Source organism: Oryza glaberrima, chromosome 10 (assembly GCF_000147395.1).
Source record: "Oryza glaberrima chromosome 10, OglaRS2, whole genome shotgun sequence".
NCBI classification, from domain to species: domain Eukaryota; kingdom Viridiplantae; phylum Streptophyta; class Magnoliopsida; order Poales; family Poaceae; genus Oryza; species Oryza glaberrima.
In genome coordinates this window covers 10,226,720-10,251,976 of record NC_068335.1, presented here as the reverse complement: position 1 = coordinate 10,251,976, position 25,257 = coordinate 10,226,720, and the positions used below count along the sequence as shown (strand labels likewise).

The window sequence follows — 25,257 nt, the reverse complement described above, 5'->3', positions numbered from 1 at the left end:
TAATTGTAAATTAATAAAAAAACAAAGTTTATTTCAATTTTTTTTACAAAGACTTGCCAAATTAGTACATTAGGAAAATCTAACAAAATCATATCATCGGCATATTACAAACTACTATAACTATTTTTTGATTGCACCGAATAAATAGACATTAAAAATTTTATTCTCTCTCTATATATGACAAGATCTAGGTCTAGATCTAGAACTAGGAGGTGGATGTGATAGCAAAAATAAAAAAAATTGAGAATTTATGTTACCACATTAAACCACTACAACAAGAGGCATCAAGTATTACACATACATCTAACATCAACATATCAGAAGAAATTAAATTAAAAAACATGGAGCTCTTCCTTCACAATTTTGCATGCATAAATCCATCACAAATTGAGGTCTAAAAGCTTAAAAAATTGCATACCTAGTGTGGAAATGAGTAGATCTAAGCACCGTAGAAAAATCCCCCGAAGATTTGAAGTTCAAAACCTCCCCCGCTATATTTAAGTCACTTTAGGAGAGAGAAACTTCGGGGAGAATGAATAGGGCTTGGGGAGGAAGAAGACTATATAGGGGCATCTTTGCAGGCAGGCCATATAAGCGGCGCCTGCGAAGATCGATCTTCGCAGCCGCACGACGTTTGCCGCCTGCGAAGATCGATCTTCGCAGGCGATGTTTATATGGTCCGCCTGCAAAGATCAATCTTCGCTGGCGGACCGCCCCCTCCACCTCGGGTACATTTTTTGCCGGCGGGGTTTTGGCTCCGAATTACATGCCCGCCTGCGAAAATCGATACCCTACGATGCCGAAAATGAGTTTTCTAGTAGTGGCCGGCGCCAGAGTTGCAGCCCTTTCTTGCGGACGCTTTTGCCTCGAGCTTTGGTTATTGCAGCCTTGCTCACGACCACGCGATGGATCCCCTGGCCAGCAACCTCGCGCTAGGGTTCGCCTGCATGGCAGTTTGACAAAACCTAGCTAGCTACCGGCCAATTTTGTACTGTGTGTTATTTTTTTGCAAGATTTAGCTGAACAGCTCTCTAGTTGGTCATGTACAAACAACATTAATTTCGTTCATCTGGTCATGACGATCATACCATTGTTGTTGTTTAACCTAATATATACCTTGAACGCAATGCAACATGTTTCATGCGAGATGCTATATAACAGTAAGAGGAAAGTATGGTTCTGCCCAAATTGATGGCTATATGTGCAAGCATGATTTACAATATACAAAATTGCTAACAGTCATTCGTAAAAATTTAGGATGAATTTCTTTCAATTTAATCCTCGAGTGTTTGGATCCGTGTTGTGCTTCTTCTCGTCCATCTTGGACGAACTGGACCCCACAATCAATTGTGTCAGAAAAACCATCTTACTCAATGGAAGAAAACTGTACAGGACCTCGGTACTTCTCACGTTTGGAAAGACTCCGTTTATCTACCACCACGTGTGCGCATGAATCTTACAGCACCTATCTTCTACCTCTAGTTCAAGTGCTTAATTCCCCCCCCTCTCGTCTCCCCCTCCCTTGTCTACTTCTCATCAGCTGGGGCAGTGCCGCAGTGGAGCCCCATCTCCAGTGTGAAATATGTTCCGCGTGCAGGGATGACGAGCTTGCCTAACTATTTCCCTTTTCTCCTCTGCTAAAGATCCAAATTTTGACCGGAGTCTAATGCGCAACGACGATAGCACCAATTACCTCATCTAACAGGGTGGCACGAGATGGAAGGCTTACCACGCTCCCTTGCTAGGAACACACTTACTCAGTCGTCTCAATTAGTAGCACATTAGCACCACGTTGCATCCCACGCCACGAGCCCGTGACAGGAAGGACGAGGAGGAGGAAGCAGGGGAGCGGGTTTTCGCATTGGATATGGGGCTCCATCCCAGGAGCAGGAGGAAGCAGTGGTGGAGTACCAGTTTTTTTATTTATAATAATTAAAATCCCTTAAATTAAATTATTAGTAATTAAGAGGAAAGATGAACCAAAGTAATAAGGATGCTACTACAAACAGCGTCCAAACATGGATGCTCCTAGGAGTCGCGTCCAGATGTGGATGCTGATAATGGAGGGAGCGTGTTGCTTTCGCACCAACGCAGGCTTGTCAGCCACTTCCCTGGGAGGTTGCTGCGCGCTGCTGTCCGCCTCAACTCTTGCTGGTGCTGCGCAGACACCTAGAGGTCGCTACTGCCGTCCGTCTCGACACCCTGGAGTGCAAAGACTGGAGACCCGATTGAATCTGGGATAGGATTACCACCTATTTCCAGATTGTTTCCTGCCGAAGAGCCTATAGGCTGCCAGATCCCTCCGTCTCCCCTACGGAGATCCTAATCACTTAAGGCTGTGTTCGGGAGGAGGAGTTGGGAACCCCTCCTCTCCGATACGTAAAACGGTGTGTGCATTAACGCATGATTAATTAAGTATTAGTTAATTTTTTTAAAAAAATGGATTAATATAATTTTTAAAACAACTTTTGTATAGAAAAGCGCGCGTGCGGAAAACGAGAGGGATAAGTTAATTGGGAAATCAGGTTGTGCAATTTATTTTAGGGTTATTTGGATTTATGCTACTACAAATATGACAAATTAAAAAAATACAACTACTATTCACGATATCGGTAACGTGCCACTAGAATGGGGAAATTAAAACCGTGTCACCTTGTCGTGTTTTCCATCCACACTTTTCTATCATTCCTGTCAATTTCTATCCTTGCGCACCCTATTACCAGCGCACGAACTCGTCGTCCTCGTCACCAGCGCCGTTGTGGTCGTCCTTGATGCAGCAACGGGGTTTCCCGATCTTTCGATGAGAGGAGGATAAACTTCGATTTGGGGGAGGACACGACGTTGGCGGTCCGACTACAACTACCACAGGGGTGCTGTGCTTTAGCAACCGGTACACCGACTCCACGTTGTTGCTGTTCTTGCCGTGCCAAGAACAACCTTGAACATGCAAGCAATCGAAGAACAAGCAAAAACAAGTTGACAAGGAAACAGCTCACGGCACTTGTCAAGTGATGAAACTGAAACAAACCAAAATGGGGTTCTGAATACAAGTATCCGGGTGGTCTAGCCGACACACGCGAGTACAAGGAAGTAGCTGCAGCTAAACTTACATCTAAACAAAACCCAAAGTGCAAAATGGTGGCTGCTAGGAGTTTATATAGGTGGAGGAATGACCAGGAGAGGAGGTGGGAGTAAACCCTAGGTTTTGTGGACCCCTAATGGGCTGTAAAGATACAAGGCCCAAGCCCTTTCTGATGTGAAGAATTATTTTCGTCATTCTGAGCAGCCTGGGTCAAATTTGAGGCCACACATAGCTGAAAGTAGACGACGAGATCTTTCTAACAAGTACTCATTTGCCCCGTTTGCCCTCTGGAGTGAAGAGCATTGACTTCATCAAATCAGCGCTGCTAGTGCTGCTTGCGATCTGGTTTCTCTCCCATATTCCTAACAACAAGTAGATCACAACAACCTTTTAGTAGCACCCAATTCTGAGAAGAACTTATATGATTAGCTAGGAATCACTTTACCTGATAATTAAGTTCAGGAGCTCGAGCTCTAGTCATTGGTCCTTACTGTGCAATAGGCATGGTTGTATCGTTGGAAGGTATGTCCTCATCATCCTCCCCTTCTTGCATTTGAGTCATCCTCGACTCTAACTCATCTTCTTCTCCCAAATATGGCTTTAAATCTGCAATGTTAAATGTGGGGCTAACCCCAAAATCGGCAGGTAGCTCAAGCTTGTATGCGTTATCATTAATCTTTTGTATCACTTTGAAAGGATCATCAGCTCTAGGTAGCAACTTAGATTTTCTCAAATTAGGGAACCTATCCTTTCTCAAATGCAACCAAACCAAATCACCAGGTTCAAAAGCAACATGTTTCTTTCCTTTGCTCCCAGCAAGTTTATACTTAATATTCATGCGCTCTATGTTCTCCTTAGTGGTCTTATGCCGTTTTAACATCAATTCAGCGTGCTGTTTTGCATCAAAGTTCACTCTCTCTGAAGTTGGGAGGGGCAAAAGATCAATTGGAGCATGGGGCAGAAGGCCATAAACAATCTCAAAAGGGCACTTCTTTGTAGGCTAGAATGTCCTGAATTTCTCGGTTCAGCCCACCCATGAATCTAGCCATATCAGCATCATCATTTTCTACCAATCCACAACGAAGCATTCCTGTTTGCAAAGCTTGATAATTGTCGCGACCGAGAAAATTTGCATTTTCCCGAATGCTAGTGTATTAATCCCCGTCCCAGGAAAAGCCGGGGTACACCATACAAACATGATACAAAAGGCACATCTTTATTATATCGATAATATTTACATTATTACAATGGCACTTTAGGCCTGACAATAAAAAATAAACAGCAGCGGACTAGCGGGCCTATGGCTCTATCTTCATAGGCGCTCAACTGGGGTATAAGCTAGGACTCCACCTAGGACTTCTTCTCCAAAGCTTCTCTTACTGAAGGGGGGAGAGATAGAGCAAAAATGAGTACAACCACAGTACTCAGCAAGTCACACTGGGAGATGCATGATTAATGCAAGGGAGTACAAGGGGTAATAATATAGGGGTTAAGTTTTGCAGTAAACAACATTTAAAAGTCACTTAGTTGCCCAAAGCTATTTTATAAAGACGATCCTAGAGCTACACAGTATTATTAATCAAGGCCGTGGACCCACACGAACCTGCCTTAACCCAAGGCCTACGATGATTCAGACCGAACTGGCAACCCGACCTGGGTCCCAGCTCGTCCCAAGCCAACCCAGGCCAACCTTTCCACATTTTAGTTGTTAAGCAAATTTTAAGAATTAAACAATTAACTTGGGTACATTGCTAGGCTTGCCCATATCCGAGGGCACGGCTATTCGAATAGATTTACTCTGATCAGAGGTGTACATCTTTACCCACAAGACACATCTTTACTCCACATTCCATGGCCTTGGAACCCGTCGTAAACATGTGACATAACCCTTCACCCATCCTAGCCGTGAACAAAAGTACCAACCCAACCCTGCCTACGGCCGGTATCCCGGGACAGGCAGGCCAGGATTGAGCCCCTAGCAACAGGATCTAGACCGGGTGCACCACACGCATAGGGGTGAGACCACCGCGTACTAGTCCAGTTCCATGGCATCTCGACTAACGGGCACCGACCCGTGTAGTCTTCATTTGCCTAGACATCTCGATTACCGAGCCGCAGCTCGTGTAGCCTTCATTTGCCTCAGAGATATCCATCGTTGCAATGACTTCATCCATCTCTATCCGTGTCCTTTTGTTCAGGACTAGACTGAGCACCGAGTTAAGCCTTACCCATTAGACATGTGGTTAGTACGGTAGTGCTTTGCAACAGAGGCCCGAAGACTGGTCCTTATAGTGGCCGAGGTGCTACTAGCAAAACCCTGCACCTCGAGCCCAGCCTAAAACCATTTTGGGAGTTTTGAATAGAGGGGGAAGGTGTGTGTTCAATTCCATCACAAGTCAACCATTCCACAGTGTCCAAATGATATGAGCATTCCCAAAGTCTAAAGTTATAAAACCACCTAATGTTGCCTAATTAATCAGCGAAGCATCTACCTAAATTCATACTAGTGGAACCGTTAATAGAGTACCCACTAGTTGTGGTTTTTTTTATCCTAGGGTGAACAAGGTAATAATAAACAATAGCAATGATAAGGCTATAACAAGGATTAATAGGAAGTGCTAAATAAAACAGTGATAACGCGGGAATTTGAATAAAGCAATAATGCAATAATTTAAACCAAAATAATTTTATAGACTGGGATTCAATATGCTCAAGGATGATGTGACTTGCCTTGCTCAGAGAGAACGGCCTTCTGAACCTTCGGCGACGACCGCGAACCACGCTTCGAGAACCTTCGGAACGACAGAAGCTACGCGAAGCACACAAGCAAAGCTACAAGCTGATAAAGAAGCAATAACAATACATAAAAAGAAAGCACACAGTTCTTTAGGTTATAACATACATTAGGAGACTTGAACGGGTCGATTCGGGGTTCATATGACCAAGATATGATCATCCGAAGTTTAATGCTGTTACATGGAAATTTGCGGATTATTATAATTAGGTTTTGCAACTATAAAACATGTGTAAGCGCTAGCCTGGAAAAGACAGGAAGACTGCGCTATTGACACGCGGACCCCACATGTCAACCTAAGGGACCACGGTAGGCCGAGTACACAGAGACGGTCCATAGGTCGACAGAAGCGGACCCCATGTGTCAACCGAGGCGAGTGGCCGACAAACGGACTCCACTAGACACCACGCGGGCTGCACACGTGGAAACCACGCGGCCACCGAGCGTGCACACAAACACGGTCACCACACGCACACACGAACGACTACCGACACCGGTACACGGGTACCGGGGTCGACAACCGCACAACGGGCACGGGGCGACACCGAAAGAACGAGGACGGGGCAGCGAGAGGACGGATCCTTACCACCACACGACGAGGCGTGGGAACGACGACGGCGAACGGGCGCGGCGGAGACGGCTCGGGGACAACGGAGGCGTACGGCGAGGGAACGACTTCGGCAGCGATCCTTGCACGAAGGCGAGACGCGGCCGGTGCAACGCTTGGCGACGCAGAGGCGAGGACGAAGACGATGACGGGGCTGCGGCACTTGACAGAGCGAGGACGACGAACGAGAACGGCTTGACGGAGGGACGAACGCGACGATGAGCGAAATCAGGAACGACGAGAGGACGACGACGACGACGACCGGGGTCGGCGAGGAGACGACGATGGCAGCTGGCAGCAGCTGCACAGAGGTGAGGCCGATGTGGGACACGCCGCAGCGGTGCCCACGACGGTGGCGGCACAACGAGACGAGGAGCCGGCGAGGAGGAGCGCCCGACCGAAGGGACATCGGCGACGACGAGGATGCCGAGGACGACGTCGCTGGCTCGCCGCTGTGATGCCGGAGGCGGTGGTGGCGCGGCCGACGGCGCACGGGTGGAGGAAGGGCCGACCGGAGAAATTCCGGTGAGGCGGATGGAGAGGCCGGCGCGGCACGGTGGTGTTCCGGCGAAACCGGGGAGTGGCCGAGGTTGATGGCGACGTCACCGTGCTGAGGGAGGGGACTGCAGCGTCGGCCAACGCTTTAGGCGCGGCGAACGGCCGACGGGAGGCGGTGCAGTGGCGGCGATGCCACTGGATGCCAGCGGGAACACGCCTCCGGTGGTCTCCGCGCGAAACGGAGGCGACGCCGGTGGAGGGGAAGCAGCTGCGACGCCGAGGGAGGAGACGGCGCGGCCGACTGGTGCGCGGGCGAGGCGGTAGGGGCAGCTGGAGATGGCCGGCAGCATGGGAGAGAGAGGAGGGTGGCGGGGAGATGGCTAGGGACCTCGGAAAGACTCGGGAGGAGGCAAAAACGAGAGAACGCAAGGAAGGGGTTCCATTTTATAGGCGCGGGTTGGGAGCCGGCCACGGGAGAGGGCGGAACGACGGCGGAAAAGGCGGCCGGCGGCCATGGAAAGCGGCCGAGGAAGGCGTGGCCGTTCCGGACAGTGGAGGGCGCCATTCAAGGGGGAATTAAGGGGGAAAGAGAGAGGAGGGAAAGGGGATTAATTCCCCCTATTCAATTTTGGAATTCCTGGTGTGAATGAGGCGGATTTGGGGGAGCAAATGGCGCTAGGGTTTTTCGGGAGAGAGAGAGGAGGCCGGGCGGCTGGAGGAAGGAGACGACGACCGCCGCGTGGGCCCCACGCGGGCGCGCGGTCAGCGCACGTGCGGCGCGCGTGAGGGGGGGGGGCGGCTCGGGAGGCTAGGGCAGCTGGGTGGGGCGGCTTGGGCCGGGACGCGGCCCAGGCGGGAGGGGAGGAAAAGGGAGCTGGGCCGAGGGGGAAGGGGAGGCCCAAGAGAAGGAGGGAGAGGAGAGGGAGAGAAAGAGAGGGAGGAAGAGAGGACTTTGGCCGCGGGCCGAGAGAGAGAGAGGGAGGACTTTGGGCCGGACTTGGCCCAAAGGGAGGAGGGGGATTAATTTTACGTTTTTCTTTTTAATAAACTTTTATCATAGTTGTTGTTGCTTAATAAATATTTCCGGTGCTCTGAAAATTCAAGTAAAATTTGAGGGCTCTTTTTAGACCAAGGAGAATTTAACGAAAATTCTCCGGGCTACATTCGAAATTTTCTTGTACGCATTTTAATGTTTATCAATTTCTTTTCGAATTTTAATTAATTCTATTATTCCTTTTAGAAAATGATTTTTATTTCAGGACGAATTTATCAGGATGTGACAATAATACTCTTCTACAGATTTGTTTCCCTGTCTAAGTTGTTGCAATTTGTGCAGCAAATCACGTGTATGATATGAAGGAACAAATCTAGCTCGCATGACTCTTTTAATTGCATCCCAGGTTTGGGGAGTGTTATTTGGATTGGAACAAACAAATTCACTCCACCAAATGGATGCAAAATCAGTGAACTCACTATTAGCAGCCCTAAAACGTTTATTCTCAGGAAAATCATGGCAAGCAAATTTCTGATCAATGGCTAACTCCCAAGTAAGATATGCATCAGGGTCATATTTTCCATCAAAGTAAGGAATGGTAAACTTGATCTTGCCTAAAGAATCATCATTATCACGTATCTCCCGTCGTGGTGGAGCGCCCATGCCATGGCGCTGCCGGCGCTGTTGTCTTTGTGGACGACCAAGTACCTCCTCATCATGCTTGGTGTCAGCAGCGTACTCCAGTTCTTTCCTTGCTGCGATGTTGCTATTAGCATCATGGCCATTGTGGTTGCGCCTAGCCGATCCATCATGACCATCTTGGCCCATTCTCTCCAACGTATTCAAGATACCTGCAAGAGAAGTGTTCACATCCACAAGGGACCTCTCCAATGAGGAAAGCTTGGAGTTGGTGTCAATTTGAGCAGCCTCCAATTGACCAAGGCGATCATTGGCGACCCTAACATCCTCATCAAGGCCTTCAGGATGCTCCCTCACTTAGCGCTCAAAATGTTGTATGATGCCCCTCGTACGTGGTGAATGTTGAGGGTGCTCCCCCGATCCTCCTGTCATGGTTAATGGGAAGAAACAATTCACAAGAAATATGTCCTATCAACTATTGGAGCTAGGTGTTGTCCATCTCCATTTCTACCAAACTTGTGCAAATGAGTTCTTACATGTTCTTACTTTGTTATGTAAAAGGCATTGGCAACCAGCAAGAACAACAACAATGGTTAGTAGTACCGAAGCCGACAAGAAGCACGATCCTATGATATAGTAGATAAAAATTTGTGGAGCTATAGGTGGCTGCAAGTAATATCAAGGTACAGCTAGAACCACATTAATCAATGCAAGTTGAATAATCGCTCAACGATGGTATTGTGCTGGTCCTAGGCAAAACCCTTTAGAGACGCGAGCCTAGTCACAAGCGTAGCCACGCAAAATAGCACGAAAATAACACAAACAAAACAACAGCAACAACAATTTCCTCTCTTCCCTTCCTTTTTTTTCCTTCTCTTCACTTCTGATTTTTTTTTCTTTCTTTTTTAAAGCAAGCTCAAAGCTTCAGCCAACAAGTCAAAACAAGCCTTAGCAAAATAACCTTTTCCCAAACATTTTTGAAATTTCACAAGCTTCAGCCAACAAATCAAAACAAGAAGTAATGATGGGTTGGTTGGCTAGTTACATGATTCAGCCAACAAGTCAAAAGTGAGAGTACTTAAATGCTTTCTTGGGAAGAGCTGATTCACTTCAAAAAGTTGCAAAAGGGTTGGCTGTTGGTGGAGGTAGCAATAAATGCATTTGGGGGTGGCTGATGTGGTGATGAGGGTGCTGCTAGTTGTGGTGGACGAAATTTGGTGGGGTTAGAGGTGGATTTCATGGTGAATATGGTGGTGATGGTGGCAGCGGGATGAAGATAAATGAAGTGATGGTGGAAGTGTTTGTGGTGACGAAATCGTGAGCAGAACCCGAAACTCTAAAGGACTAAACTACTAGAACCAGCAACTCAACCAATCGATGCAATCGAAAACTCAGCAAGCAAAGACTAAGTAGAACAACAAAGGCTCAACTAGTTTTGGTGATTTCGGATCTGACCTATTTTTGTGGTTTTTTTTGGGTTGTAGGTAAAAATAAAGAAGTGATAAAATCTCTCACCTAGCAACTTGAGCTCTGATACCACTTGATGCAGCAGCAGGGGTTCCCGATCTTTCGATGAGAGGAGGATAAACTTCGATTTGGGGGAGGACACGACGTTGGCGATCCGACTAGAACTACCACAGAGGTGCTGCGCCTTAGCAACGGTACACTGACTCCACGTTGTTGCTGTTCTTACCATGCCAAGAACAACCTTGAACCTGCAAGCAATCGAAGAACTAGCAAGAACAAGTTGATAAGGAAACAACTCACGTCACTTGTCAAGTGATGAAACTGAAACAAACCAGAATGGGGTTCTAGATACAAGTATCCGGGTGGTCTAGCCGACACACGCGAGTACAAGGATGTAACTGCAGCTAAACTTACATCCAAACAAAACCCAAAGTGCAAAATGGTGGCTGCTAGGAGTTTATATAGGTGGAGGAATGACCAGGAGAGGAACTGGGAGCAAGCCCTAGGTTTTGTGGACCCCTAATGGGCTATAAAGATACAAGGCCCAAGCCCAAGTTTCTGATGTGAAGAACTATTTTCGTCATTTTGAGCAGCCTGGGTCAAATTTGAGGCCATACATAGCTGAAAGTAGACGACGAGATCTTTCCAACAAGTACTCACTTGCCCCGTTTGCCCTCCGGAGTGAAGAGCATTGACTTCATCAAATCAGCGTTGCTAGTGCTGCTTGCGATCTGGTTCCTCTCCCATATTCCTAACAACAAGTAGATCACAACAACTATATAGTAGCACCCAATTCTGAGAAGAACTTGTATGATTAGCTAGGAATGGCTTTACCTGATAATTAAGTTCACGAGCTCGAGCTCTAGTCATTGGTCCTTGCTGTGCAATAGGCATGGTTGTATCGTTGTAAGGGATGTCCTCATCAATCCTCCTCTAGCTTCATCGGCAGCATGGTGATCTTGAACACCGCGCGCGCATGCTCAAAGAAGAGAACCTGCACCACCACACGGAGCGGGATGAGCTCATTCTGTGCCGCGTGCGCGCACGCCTTGTCCGACAGCTTCCGGCAGTTGAGCACCCTGCATAGTCGGAGTTGGCTAGCCGCCGTAGTTGGCAGATAGAATTAATGGGGATGATAGAAAAGTGGATGGAAAATGCGACGGAGTGGTATGGTTCCAATTTCCCCAAATTTCAGTGACACGTTGCTGATATCGTGAATAGTAGTAATATTTTTCTAATTTGGTATATTTGTAGTGGCAAGGAGCTAATTAACCCTTGAGTCTACAGAGAATTGCATAGTTGATTTAGACCACAGTAAAGCTCGACTGATTTCAAAGCTTACATGTTCTCTAACGGAGGAATACTACATGAGTATTGAATTATTACGTCAAAGTGAAAATCTATGAAATGCCATCGACGAGTGTTCTAATCCAAGAAAAGCCATCGACGAATCTAACTTCCAAAATGCCATCATGCGAATCAACTTCTCTCAGAAATGCCATCACCATCACTGCTCCGTCAGCTCTACTCCATTGGACATGGTGTAAAGACCATTCTGCACTTGCGAAGGCTGGATAATGTATCGGCAAAACTACTGTCTGATACTTCCTTCGTTTCATATTATAAGACTTTCTAGCATTGCCCACATTCATATATATGTTAATTAATCTAGACATATATGTGTGCCTAGATTCATTAATATTTATATGAATGTGGACAATGCTAGAAAGTCTTATAACCTGAAACGGAGGTAGTACTTTTCTTTTTTACTGGAACGGAGGTAGTACTTTGGTGAAGAGTGGATTTTTTCTTGGAATATTTGCACCAGGTAATATTCTTCCTAAAACTTAAACTGAAATTTTCAATTTTCACACACAACTGAAACTGTCCAAATTTTAGGATTACTATTCCTAAAACTGAAATCTGCACTATGATGTACGAACTCATTTTCGAGTTATAGACCAAAATTTGTCCAAATTTATTGAATGTCAGGAACCACCAAAATTAAACTAAATGACAAAATAGCTAGGCAAGAACTCATATGAACACCACTATATGCTCAGAACAGTACAGGCTAGCAGAACTCTAAAAAAGTCGATCTTGAAAACAAGAGGAAAAATACAGGCAACAATATTGCGGGTCTATGATATAAAGTCAAGCAAAGCATATGAACAACACATCCCACCACGCCGCCGCTGTTGCTGGAATCTCAGAATCTCTGCGTGGCAAGAGCAAGCCACAAACAAACAGCAGCAATGCTACGAGTTAGCTAAAGAAGAAGGTGAGGAAGAAGAAAATCACCCATATATAGCCCGCGACCTCCGCGCCGGCGCCTGCGGCCTCCTCGTCGTCGCCTGTGACCGCCGCACCGCTGCCTACGAAGCCAGCACTGCTGCCTGTGGAGCCCGCGCCGATGCATGTGACCATCGCGCCGCCGCCTGTGGAGCCAGCGCCATCGCCGCCGCCTAAGGACCCCGCGCCACCGCCTCGGACTCCTCACCGCTCCTTGCGACTACCGCGCCGACACCGCCATGTACCGCCCACGCCTCCTCCTGGAACTACTGCGTCAGGCATAGCGGCACCACCGCCGTGGAGTGTTGCCTCGCCGTCGTCGCTGGCCAGGAGAGACGCCTGAATCTGGTTTAGGGTTGTAGAAGTGTGGACATTATGGATACCCCATACCCATACGGCATGTATATCCGACTAGGTATGTGGTGCCATGTATAGATAGAATATCTTCAAAGGGACTCGGGTTAAATTCCAAACTTGTATGTCAAGGAAATACCCGGGATAGTAGTTGGTTACGATTGTATCTTATCTGTAACTACCTATTCCGTTAGGGATATGGGCTGTACTTTGTACTTTGTAATACGGACCCCTTCCCCTATATAAGGAGGGGTCCGGGTGCCTCTTGGGGCATGATTTTTCTCTCAGATCATGCGATCAATAAAACCCTCGGCGGATCAATCCCTGGACAGGAGTAGGGTATTACTTCTTATTAAGAAGGCCTGAACCTGTATAAATTTCCTTGTTTCTAAACCCATCCACTTTTCCAGCTTGATAGCCACCCCCTTTTAGGAGCAGGGATCACAGTGAACGATCTGTTCACTCGCCTCCCGACCGACACAGGGAGCGTCGGGTCGAACAGCCTCGCTCTCCACGTCGAAGGCGTCCCGTCGATCTTCGCGATACTATCAACCAGCGACGTACGACGAGAGGCCACATCCCCCACCATTCACCAGATCGTTACGACGACGATGTGGATGGACTTGCTGCTTTCACAAGTGACCTGCGCCGAGTGGATTGGCTGGCCGGCTTCAAACCGATTGGAATTGAGAAGTACGACGACACGACAAATCCTGAGTCTTGGCTCACCGTCTACGGTCTCGCAATTCGCGCAGCAGGAGGAGATAGCAAAGCCATGGCTAATTATCTGTCCGTGGCCCTAGCGGACTCTGCCCGGTCCTGGCTTCACGGGCTGCCCCGTGGCACGATCGGATCCTGGGCGGAGCTTCGCGACCACTTCATCGTCAACTTCCAGGGTACTTTTGAACGCCCTGGTACCCAGTTTGATCTTTACAACATTATCCAGAAGTCCGGAGAATCCCTTCGAGATTACATCCGATGTTTCTCTGAGCAACGTAACAAGATCTCTGATATCACTGATGACGTTATCATCACCGCCTTCACTAAGGGCATTCGCCATGAACTCTTAGTCGGCAAGTTTGGCCGCAAGCCTCCCAAGACGGTCAAGCAGATGTTTGAAAAAGCCAATGAGTATGCCAAAGTAGAAGACGCTGTCATTGCATCCATGTGGTCGGGCAGCACCTGGAAGCCAAAGAAAGATGCGCCGACTACAGGGGGGAGTGGAAGTGCCAATCACAAGGATCGCAAGCGTAAGCCCGAGGAACTTGTGGCAACTACTACACCATCGTCCCGGCAGCGCTCACATGTCAACACTTTCGACAAGATCATGAACTCCCAATGCTCGCATCATCCGAATTCAAATCATGCGGCCAAATATTGCTTCGTCTACAAACAGTTCGCAGAGCAATACGCCAAGAATGCACGCAAGCCGACTGACGGAGATCAAAGCACGTCGAAGAAGAAGGATGATGAAGATGATGCCCCGATTAGTTTTCAAGACTCCCGCAAGGAACTCAACCACATCTTTGGCGGACCCCTGGCTTATGAACCCAAGCGAAAGCAAAAGCTGACCGAACGGGAGAACAATGCTGTTCAGCCCGATACGCCACAATATCTTCGGTGGTCAGAGACAGCTATCAAGTTTGACCGCTCGGATCATCCTGACCGAGTGGTCCACCCGGATCATCCTGACTGAGTGGTCCACCCGGGGCGGTACCCCCTGGTGCTAGACCCAGTGGTTCGCAACGTCAAGCTCCGATGATCCCTCATCGATAGTGGCAGCACACTCAATATCCTTTTTGCCAAGACTCTAGACGACATGCAGATCCCTCGGACAGAACTGAAGCCGAGTAGTGCGCCCTTTCACAGATTCATCCCCGGACTATCTTCTACTCCACTCGGCCAGATCACTTTGCCGGTTACCTACAGCACTCGGGAGAACTTTCACACAGAGAACATTTGCTTCGAAGTTGCTGACTTTGAGACAGCGTACCACGCTATACTCGGACGCCCGGCGTTAGCCAAGTTCATGGTTGTCCCACACTATACCTACATGATGATGAAGATTCCAGGTCCTCGAGGAGTCATATCCCTGCGGAGCGACATCAAGCAAGCCGTCACCTACGACAAGGAAAGCTGCGAGATAGCCCAGACTCGCGAGATCACGCTCGCTCGAGAGGAGATCCGACTGGCTGCATCAACAGCAACCGAAGGAGAAGTGCTTGCAACCAAGATATCAAAGAGCGGAGAAGGCGATGCCAAGACTAAGAAAATTCCTCTAGATCCCTCTGATCCCACTAGGACTGCTGTAATAGGCGCTGAGTTAGATTGTAAATAGGAAAGCGCTCTCATCACCTTTCTTCAAAATAATAAAGATATCTTTGCGTGGAAACCATCTGATATGCCTGGTATTCCTAGAGAGGTTATTGAGCACTCTTTACATGTTAAGGAAGACACTAAACCCATTAAGCAACGACTCCGCCGTTTTGCACAGGATAGGAAGGATGCGATCAAGGAGGAATTGACCAAGCTGTTAGCAGCAGGCTTCATCAAGGAAGTCCTACATCCCAACTGGCTGGCAAACCCGGTCCTGGTTCGGAAGAGGACAGGGCAATGGCGTATGTGTGTTGATTACACCGACCTCAACAAATCTTGTCCCAAAGATCCATTCGGGTTACCTCGCATTGACCAGGTAGTTGACTCAACGGCCGACTGCGAGCTACTCAGTTTCCTGGATTGCTACTCAGGGTATCATCAAATCCGATTAAAAGAGTCCGACTGCTTGAAGACTTCATTCATCATGCCCTTCGGGGCTTACTGCTACATCACCATGCCTTTTGGATTGAAGAACGTGGGAGCAACTTACCAACGCATGATCCAGAGATATTTTTCAAATCAGATTGATCGCAACGTTGAAGCTTATGTTGATGACGTAGTTGTCAAGACCAAGCAGAAGGATGATTTGATTGCGGATCTAGAAGAGACCTTTGCAAGCATCCACACCTTTAGGATGAAGTTGAATCCTGAAAAGTGCATCTTCGGAGTACCGTCAGGGAAGTTGCTTGGCTTTATGATATCCCATAGGGGCATACAGGCCAACCCGGAGAAGATCAACGCCATTCTCAACATGAAACTGCCGAGTTCCCAGAAAGACATTCAAAAGCTAACTGGATGCATGGCGGCGCTCAGCCGGTTTGTCTCACGACTCGGCGAGTGGGGGATGCTGTTTTTCAAGTTGCTAAAGAAAACCGACAATTTCCAGTGGGGACCCGAAGCGCAAAAAGCCTTTGAAGACTTCAAGAAACTTCTCACCACTCTACCGGTCTTAGCTTCACCACATCCGCAGGAGCCGCTGTTGTTATATGTGTCGGCAACATCTCAGATTGTGAGCACGGTCCTGGTTGTCGAGCGTGAAGAAGATGGCCATGTTCAAAAAGTCCAACGACCGATTTATTTCGTCAGCGAGGTTTTAGCCGACTCCAAGACAAGATATCCTCAGGTGCAAAAGTTGGTATATGGTGTTTTAATTACCGTTAGAAAATTATCTCACTATTTTCAAGGTCACTCGGTCACGGTAGTCATATCGTTTCCACTCGGGGACATACTTCATAATCGCGAGGCAAATGGACGAATTGCAAAGTGGGCTTTAGAGTTGATGTCTTTGGATCTATCCTTCAAGCCGCGAATTTCGATCAAGTCCCAAGCCTTAGCAGATTTTATTGCTAAGTGGACTGAGTGCCGAGAAGACATGCCTATAGAAAAGATGGAGTATTGGACTATGCATTTTGACGGGTCAAAGAGGCTTTCAGGCACCGGAGCAGGAGTTGTCCTGATTTCCCCGACTGGAGAAAGGCTGAGCTACGTATTGTGGATACATTTTTCTGCGTCCCATAATGTGGCAGAATATGAGGCGCTTCTTCATGGATTAAGGATCGCGATATCTTTGGGGATCCGGCGTCTGATAGTTCGTGGAGATTCTCAGTTGGTTGTTAATCAAGTCGTGAAAGAGTGGTCCTACCTCGATGATAATATGGCTGCTTATCGGCAGGAGGTACGCAAGTTAGAAGATAAGTTTGATGGCCTCGATCTAACCCATGTTCTTTGAAATAATAATGAGGCAGCCGACAGACTGGCCAATTTCGGTTCGAAACGAGAAACAACTCCTTCTGATGTGTTTGTTGAACATCTTTATGAACCGACCGTACCAAGAAAGAAAACAACCGAGGCTGTGGACACTCAAGAAGTAAGCATGAACGAAGCCGACTGGAGAGAGCCCCTCATCAAGTTTTTGACCAAGAACTCCCTCAGGATATAGACGAAGCCGAGCGGATCTCCAGGCGCACCAAGCTTTATGTCATACATGAGACCGAGCTGTACAAGAAAAGTCCATCAGGGATTCTACAATGCTGTGTCTTTGGAGGAGGGAAGGCAATTGCTAAAAGATATACACTCGGGCATCTGCGGCAATCACGCTGCCGCACGAACCTTTGTTGGCAAGGCTTATCGGCAGGGTTTTTTCTGGCCTACTGTTGTATCCGACGCCGATAAAATTGTGCGAACATGCGAAGGTTGTCAATTTTTTGCCCGACAGACTCATTTACCAGCTCAGGAGTTGCAAACCATCCCGTTATCCTGGCCGTTAGCGGTTTGGGGGCTCGACATGGTCGGCCCATTCAAAAGGGCTACTGGTGGTTTCACTCATCGTTTTGTAGCTGTTGACAAGTTCTCAAAGTGGATTGAAGCCAAACTAGTCGTCACGATTACAGCGGACAAGGCTAGAGATTTTTTCATCAACATCGTGCACCGGTTCGGGGTACCCAATCGAATCATCACCGATAATGGTACTCAATTCACTGGCGGTGTGTTTAAAGATTTTTGTGAAGACTTCGGCATCAAAATTTGCTATGCCTCCGTAGCGCATCCTATGAGCAATGGATAAGTCGAATGCGCCAATGGTATGGTACTTCATGGAATCAAAGCGCGAGTTTTCGACCGACTGCATCCCTATGCTGGCAAATGGGTAGATCAGCTGCCATCCATACTTTGGTCTCTGCATACTATGCCAAGTCGGGCCACGGGTCAGTCACCGTTTTTTCTAGTCTATGGTGTGGAAGCAATGTTGCCAAGCGAGGTAGAGTTTGAATCTTTGCGATTTCGCAACTTCAAGGAGGAGCGCTACGGAGAAGATCGAGTTGACGATCTCAACCGACTGGAAGAAGCCCGTGAGGCAGCCTTAATTCAGTCGGCTCGGTATTTACAAGGGTTGCGCCGTTATCACAACCGCAATGTTCGATCACGGGCTTTCTTAGTCGGAGACCTGGTTTTGAGGAAAATTCAAACTACACGAGATCGGCACAAGTTATCTCCATTATGGGAGGGACCGTTCATAATTTCTAAAGTTACTCGGCCAGGTTCTTATCGACTCAAGCGTGAAGACGATACTCACGTCGACAACTCTTGGGATATTGAGCATCTTCGTCGTTTTTATGCTTAGGCATTACTTTTGTATCTTCTTTCCCTCTTTAACTGCTAACATCAAGTTGCTCCTTGAGTTATCAGTCGAGGGCTACTATAATAATAATGGAGTGTGATTCTTATCAATTCAATTTGCTTCCCGTCTGCAAAGCCGTTGACAGCGTCAATATTGATCTTCAGGTAAAAGGACTTGGTCATTGCCAATGCCATGCTCGCCCCCATGCATCCAGCTTCTTTGATGTTCTTAAAGTATGTATCCGGAGTAGCTCTCAGCTTGTCGAAGATTTCAATAGCGTCGAACGAACTCGGACCATTATTATTAAAAAACATGGCTTGGATGAGTGGTGTAGCGGCGTTGGCAACTTCATCCCTAGCTCCTTCAAGCTTCTTAATTTTGTTGACCAAGACGTCGAATTGAGCCTGAGATTTAATTTTGCAATCTGCATAAATGGTTCACATCAATGACTGGGCACGAAGACAAGAATGGTTCTGGAGTTTTAACTACAAATACCTTCGATGTCTTTCAGAGCCGAGTCCCTCTGTTTGGTCAATTCACCCTTGTCTTTTTCCAGAGCTTTGATTCGCTTTTCTAGCTCGGTGATCTTGGCAGCTTGCACTATAATATTTTCCATTGGTTAATTACATACGGATAGCAGCTTGGAATAAGTCAAACAGGAATAAAGGTTACCTTTGGATGAACCACTCAGCTTGAAATTGGAATCTTGGAGCTTGGCGATTCGGTCCCTAAGATCATGTTCAGTTTTCCTGGCAAGCTCTCTGGTTTCATGGAGTTGGGCTCTTGTCTCTTCCAGGGTTCCAAGGTGAGGAACCAGTTTCTCGAGGGTTGCAGTTTTTGCTTCATTCCTAAGATGAATTCTGTGCATTGCAAACTCATCTCTATTCAGTGAAGTGGCCAACAGGATGAGTAAAGCTATGTGCAAAAAACATACATTTACGAGACGAGTGGCCTGATTGAGCGTCTTTGCAAGCAAAGACACTTCCTCGTCTTCTTTCTGCTTATTTATTATAATCCCTTGTGGCTGCATTTCATCATCCCACATTTAACTAAGATGGGTTGGCGAGAATCTTCAGCTGACTGAAACCGACGAACTTCTGCGTCACCGATCATTGGGCCTTTACGTATTTATAGATGATGATGATAAAGCAATCGAAGAGAATTTGTCGAATCAAAATGAATTTGGAAGAGTTGATTACCTGTTATGATCTTTGGTTGAGGACGAGCAGGCCCTTGCACCTTATCGGATGAACTGGACTTCGGGTCGGTGTTGGTATCTTTTTGGGGAGGGCTGCTTGCTCGAGCCTCTGTTTCCGGGATGTCCTCATTTTGTTCTGTACCCGGCTGGTTTCCAGTCGGGGGCACCTGATCAGCACCGGCTTCAGCTTCGGCCGACTGGTTTCCAGTCGAGGGCTCATTGCTGGCCTCTATATTATCGGTCGCTGGTTGACTACTAGTCGGGCGATTTTCGGCGGTCGGCCCGGTTTCTGTGGAGGTTGTAGGACCAGTCTCCGTGCCAGTCGGTTCAGTCTTTCCCAGAAGGATCGATGTCAGATGGCTTCCTACAGATTTGAGATATGCTATTAACACTACTTTGATGGTGTATGTTTGGCGATACAGGGGAAATTGCTTAATGACTTGTACCTGGATGACTTCCTGATTTTTGGTATTGGACGACTGGATGTTTTCTTCTTCAGGTTAGCTTGCCTTGGCTATTTTCCAGTCACCTCTTTGTTGCCACCTTTTTCAACATTGTCACCCTCGTCGTCACTCAGAATTAATTTCCTTTTCCGAGAGTCCAACTGGTTAGTTGGCTTTGAGATGCTTGGCTGAGCATCAGACCGGATTTTCGGCCCTCCACTGGCCTGACCAGCCTACCGGCAGGGTGAGCGGCGTTGAGCGATTGGAGGATCAGATTTCATCAAAGAAAATTCCTATGCATGATATTTCAAGTTTTCAGCCAACCTTACAAAAGACAAAAGGATGTCATAAGAAAGACCGAGATGTCTGATACATACCGGTGGAGGAGGGTTGAAAGCATTATATGGCACCACTGGCAGCAGGTGTGAACAGCTAACCGCGATAGCGTTTGAGAAGATTTTGTACATTCTCTCCTTCATGATTTTAAACTCAAGAGATTCTGGATCTTCACGGTTGGGGTCATTCTTGCCATCAAACTCAAAGGTAGTGCGAGATCTCTCTTTGATAGGTGCCAGCCGGCTCTTGATGAAATGCCGGGTGATTTGTTCCCCTTGCAGACCCTGCTCTTTAAGTTTCAACATGCGTTCCATCAGAGAAAGTGCTTGGGCAGCCTCATCTCCCATTGGAAGCGAGTTCCGGGTGTCTTGATATGTTGGAGGAAGGCAGGAGTACTCGGGGAGTGCTGGCTCAGGATTTTGCACATAAAACCAGTTTGCATGCCAGCCCTTGTTCGAGGTTTTGAAGGGCATGGAGAAGTATTTCTGGCTTAAGGTTCCCCTTAACTGAAAACCGGCCCCCACTAACGACGCACGGCTTGTTCTTGTTTGGCTAGGGCTTCAGGAAGAAGATGCGGCGGAATAAGGCAAAATGTGGCCTAATCCCTAGAAAAGCTTCGCAGACATGGATGAAATTGGCAATGTGAACTATGGAATTGGGGTTTAGGTGATGCAATCTAATTCCGTAAAACTCCACAATCCCCCTGAAGAACTTTGAGGTTGGGAGAGGAAAACCACCATAGAAGAAGTGAGAAAATACTACGACCTCGTATGTGTCAGGGGTCAGAAATGCTTCGCCGCATGCCGGATGCCACCCGATGATCTCCTTTGCCGGAAGAACGCCATGTGCTACCATCTCCTTCAAGTTCTCATCCGTTACATCGGAGGGAGCCCATTGACTTTCGAAGCTTTCTCTCTCCTCGGCCATGGGAGCAAGATGGATGATGAGATTTGGAGCGACGGCGGCAGCGAATGAAGAGGATATTGGTGCGATGGATGTACGGAAGATCTATGCAAGAGAACGGAGCTTCGAGAGGGGTGGAATGGTGCAGATTTGCGAACCCTAGTTTCCGTCGGCGCAGTATTTGCATTGTAGCGGGAAGTGGGGAAAATGGAGAGGATCGCGGCGGGGAAGACGAAATGGCGATCTGTTTTAGCGTTTATTTCGCTAAGGTATCGGGAGGTGCTAATGGGCCTGGGCCTAAACAGTACTTTCAGCCCAATTTTATTATCAGCATGGCTGGTTGTGATCCTTAGGGACTTAGGTATATATTTTTGCTTTGGAAAAAGTTGCTCACGACAGAATAGCCCAATGCTGCTAAAATCCTTTTTGACGCAGTTAGATAATTCTTTGGAATTACTACAATGCAAATAAAAGGGTGCCCAACAGAAAAGTGTTATACTAATTTTGTTGGCCTTTTTAGGCTACAAAGCTGTTCGGATCTTATTGAGATGACTAATTTTAAATGGTCATTCTCTCAGCATGTTATATGCTTACCTTGATAATGGCGTGGGTCATAGCTTAGGCTATTTAGACTTGTCATTTATCATGCTTTATACCACATTTGATGAGTCTTTTTGAGAGTTTTTACTCGGATTTTTATCATGTATGTTGGTTTATAGACCTTTAGAGTGTTTCTCACTCGGGCCTTTTCTATACCTCATTTTTGGCGCATTAAAGCTAAAGCAGTCGGCTGGATGTTTTATCAGACGCCACATATGCTTAGCCATATAATCCCTTGGGTGATTCGGTTGTAAAACCACTCGGATGGATGTTTTGATGCACCTTGACTATATGTTTAGTTTTTATTTAACTAATCACATAGTCGGGGGCTACACCTAATTAGATGCATCTACTCAGAAGACTAAGACAGAGGAAGTTGAAGCACTCGGATTATCAGGAAGTTGAAGCACTCGGATTATCGTTTTGAATTACGAGAGAAGACTATTTCGTCGACTGTAAAGGTCTTAGGGGCTACTGTAGAGATTATGGATACCCCATACCCATACGGCATGTATATCCGACTAGGTACGGGGTGCCATGTATAGATAGAATATCTTCAAAGGGAATCGGGTTAAATTCCAAACTTCTATGTCAAGAAAATACCCGGGATCCTAGTCGGTTACGATTGTATCTTATCTGTAACTACCTATTCCGTTAGGGATATGGGTTGTACTTTGTAATACGGACCCCTTTCCCTATGTAAGGAGGTGTCCGGGTGCCTCTTGGGGCACGATTTTTCTCTCAGATCATACGATCAATAAAACACTCGGCGGATCAATCCCCGAACAGAAGTAGGGTATTACTTCTTATTAAGAAGGCCTGAACCTGTATAAAATTTCTTGTCTCTAAACCCATCTACTTTTCCAGCTTGATAGCCACCCCCTTTTAGTATTGCCGAAATCTTGTTTCGACAAGAAGGGTGGTGACATTTTTTTCATTTCTTTTTCTTTCTTTTACCGTGAATTGGGAGAATGGGAGGGGTATATTTTGGACTGAGGGCAATCTGGTCATTTTTTGAAAAAAAAATGGTTGTAGCGGTATGGAATCAATGGTAAGTTAACGGTGATGGTATTTTTGGGAGAAAAAGGTTTGTACGATGGTATTTTCAGAAAGTTGCTATTGTCGATGGTATTTTTAGGATTAGTGTGCTCGTTGATGGTATTTCAAGGATTTTCTCTTAAAGTATTGTTATCTTGGATACTCTAGGATGAGGTGCTGATTGTTGGATTCGGTTGGAAAGTGCATGCCGGGGGAGATATTCTAGGTGTCAGGTTGAAGGTTGTGAAGGTGTCTGCAGTGTCACTGCTCGCACTATTCAAGGAGAAGAAGAAGCAGAGGTCTTAGATTACTTTTGATAGGCAAAAGGTTGGACTAGACTGTCAAGGCTCTGAATGTTTTGAGTAGGAAAGATCCTTGCTATGTTGGGAATCCCCGTGGTAACTCAAGCTTTATAATCGAGAATTGTCCCTTCTCAGCTGTTGCTTTGGTTAACAGTACTATTAAGAGTTTTGTTCCCTTAATCTGGATATATATTAATATTGCGCTCGCTCCTCCCTTGTCTTTGCTAGTTTTCTCCGTCTTTATATGTTGATTATATCATTGATTGTGGTTTTTTAGGCAATTGCACATTTGACTCTATTTTAAAGCGTAACTACCAATTTAACTCTACTTTTTAAGTTTGCTCATTTGACCCTATTTTCTAAAAGGGAACATCAGATGTGATCCTATTTCGTGAAGGCAAGCAAACGGTGTTAATAAAAGGAAAAAGAGACGTTTATACCCTTCTCATTTGACCTAGTTTCTATCTACACAACACAAATATGCAAGCGTTCACCGGCGAGGATCTCCGGTGCTGGCCACCGCTCGCCTCTGCCTCCTTCCTCGCGCCGGTGAGATCTCCGGCGTTGGCCACCGCTCGCCACCAGCCCTCCGCGCGGCGGCCGCCTCCCTCCCTGAGCGCACGCGCCACCGCCGCCCAGACATCGCACGCCGGCGAGCTCCCATGCCGCACAGGGTACCGCTCCCTTCCTCCGCGCGCATGCTGTCACTGCCCGCCATCCACGCGCTGGCCTCCGCCTCCCTCCGCCCGCGCCCCTCTGCCGCCAGTCCTTCTCGCCACACAGGGCGTCTCTCCCTTCCTCCGCACGCACGCCGTCACCACCAGCCGTCCGCGTGCCGGTGTCCGCCTCCCTCCGTGCGTGTGCCGCTCCCTCCCTCCACGCGCGCGCCATCACCGCCTGCCCTCCACATGCTGGGCTCCATCTCCCTTCATGCGTACGCCGCCGCCACCAGACCTCCAGCCTCTGCATGCCGGCGAGCTCCGGTGCTGCACGCCATAGCTGCCAAGATTTGGGTTGGGACTGAATAAAGATGGGGTCTTGGGGATATGGTTGAGTGTAACAAGGGTATTTTGGTTATTTGAGGTGGTAAAAATATTTTTTTCTCTGTTTTCTATATGAAACCCTAACGGTAGAGTTCAAACAGAGTCAAACGGATAATACGATTTGAGAAAACAGGGTCAACTAAGCAAACTTGAAAATATATGGGTAGTTTGGTAGTTATGCTTCAAAAGAGCGTCAAATGAGCAATTATCCCTTTTTTATGCTCGATTAACATTGTGATGAAGTTATTTTTGCTCATGTCCAATTTACATTAGTTAACTATCTTTGATGCCAGTTTACACTTAGAGACATGTTAGATTGTGGAGTTCTTCCTGGATTTTTGTCAACACATACATTCGAGAAAAATAATCAAATGTTTCATCCATCTTAATCCAGTAGGTAAGGGATAGAACATGATGGAACGATCAAAGAACACAAAAAGAAAAAAGTAAAAGGAAAAAAGAACCTACTAATTACAATGCTTAGTTTGTGACTAAATATACCGTAAACAAATCAGGAAAACTGCATATCTTCTATCACTTGACAACCACATACCAAAAGAACAAAAATGCTCAAGAAGTAGCAAAGGAACATTTTCTTCAATAGAGCAGAATAAGAATTGTGTCCATTTTTCCATTTTAATTTATTTGCCTGGTGTGATTTTGCATAATGTGACAACTGAGACAAGAACTCTTCAACAAAAAAGACATTTGAAGCATAATTGCCATGACACATACATTCATTGAAAAGCAATCCTTTTTCTACAAGTCACACTGCTCGTTTAAGGCGCGGAGAAATTTCTTTGATTGCTTTTGATTGCTCATCCCGCCACTTCGAGCAAAGTCCACAACACCGTGCTCATCAACACACTTGTCATATAAGGATTCCGTCATTATGTCTATGACACCCTGTCATGTAAAATTTTTTTTGCTAGCATGAAGTGTTAAAAATTATTAAAGACAAATAGAATTGTACCGTAGGATTTAGCACAGCCATATTACTAGTATATTATAGTATAAGTAGTTTTGATTTTTTTCCTGAGTTAAATTTTGTTAGGTTTGATCAAGTTCATAAAGAATATCAAGTTCAACCCAAAATAAAAAAGAAACCAAAATATATTCAATGTTAAATATAATGAGACTAATTTGGTGCTATAAGTGTTGCTTTATTTTTATATA

General features: G+C 46.6%; 1 protein-coding gene across 1 annotated transcript in view; it reads left to right on the top strand.

Moving 5' to 3' along the window:
* The window catches only part of LOC127785824 (40S ribosomal protein S23-like), a 36,373-nt gene extending 13,331 nt beyond the window's left edge, over window positions 1-23,042 (top strand). Inside the window, exon 4 of the mRNA XM_052313205.1 lies at window positions 22,905-23,042. Coding sequence (XP_052169165.1) covers window positions 22,905-23,042 — 138 coding nt within the window. The remainder of the gene's footprint in view (window positions 1-22,904) is intronic.
* Window positions 23,043-25,257: the final 2,215 nt, after the last annotated feature.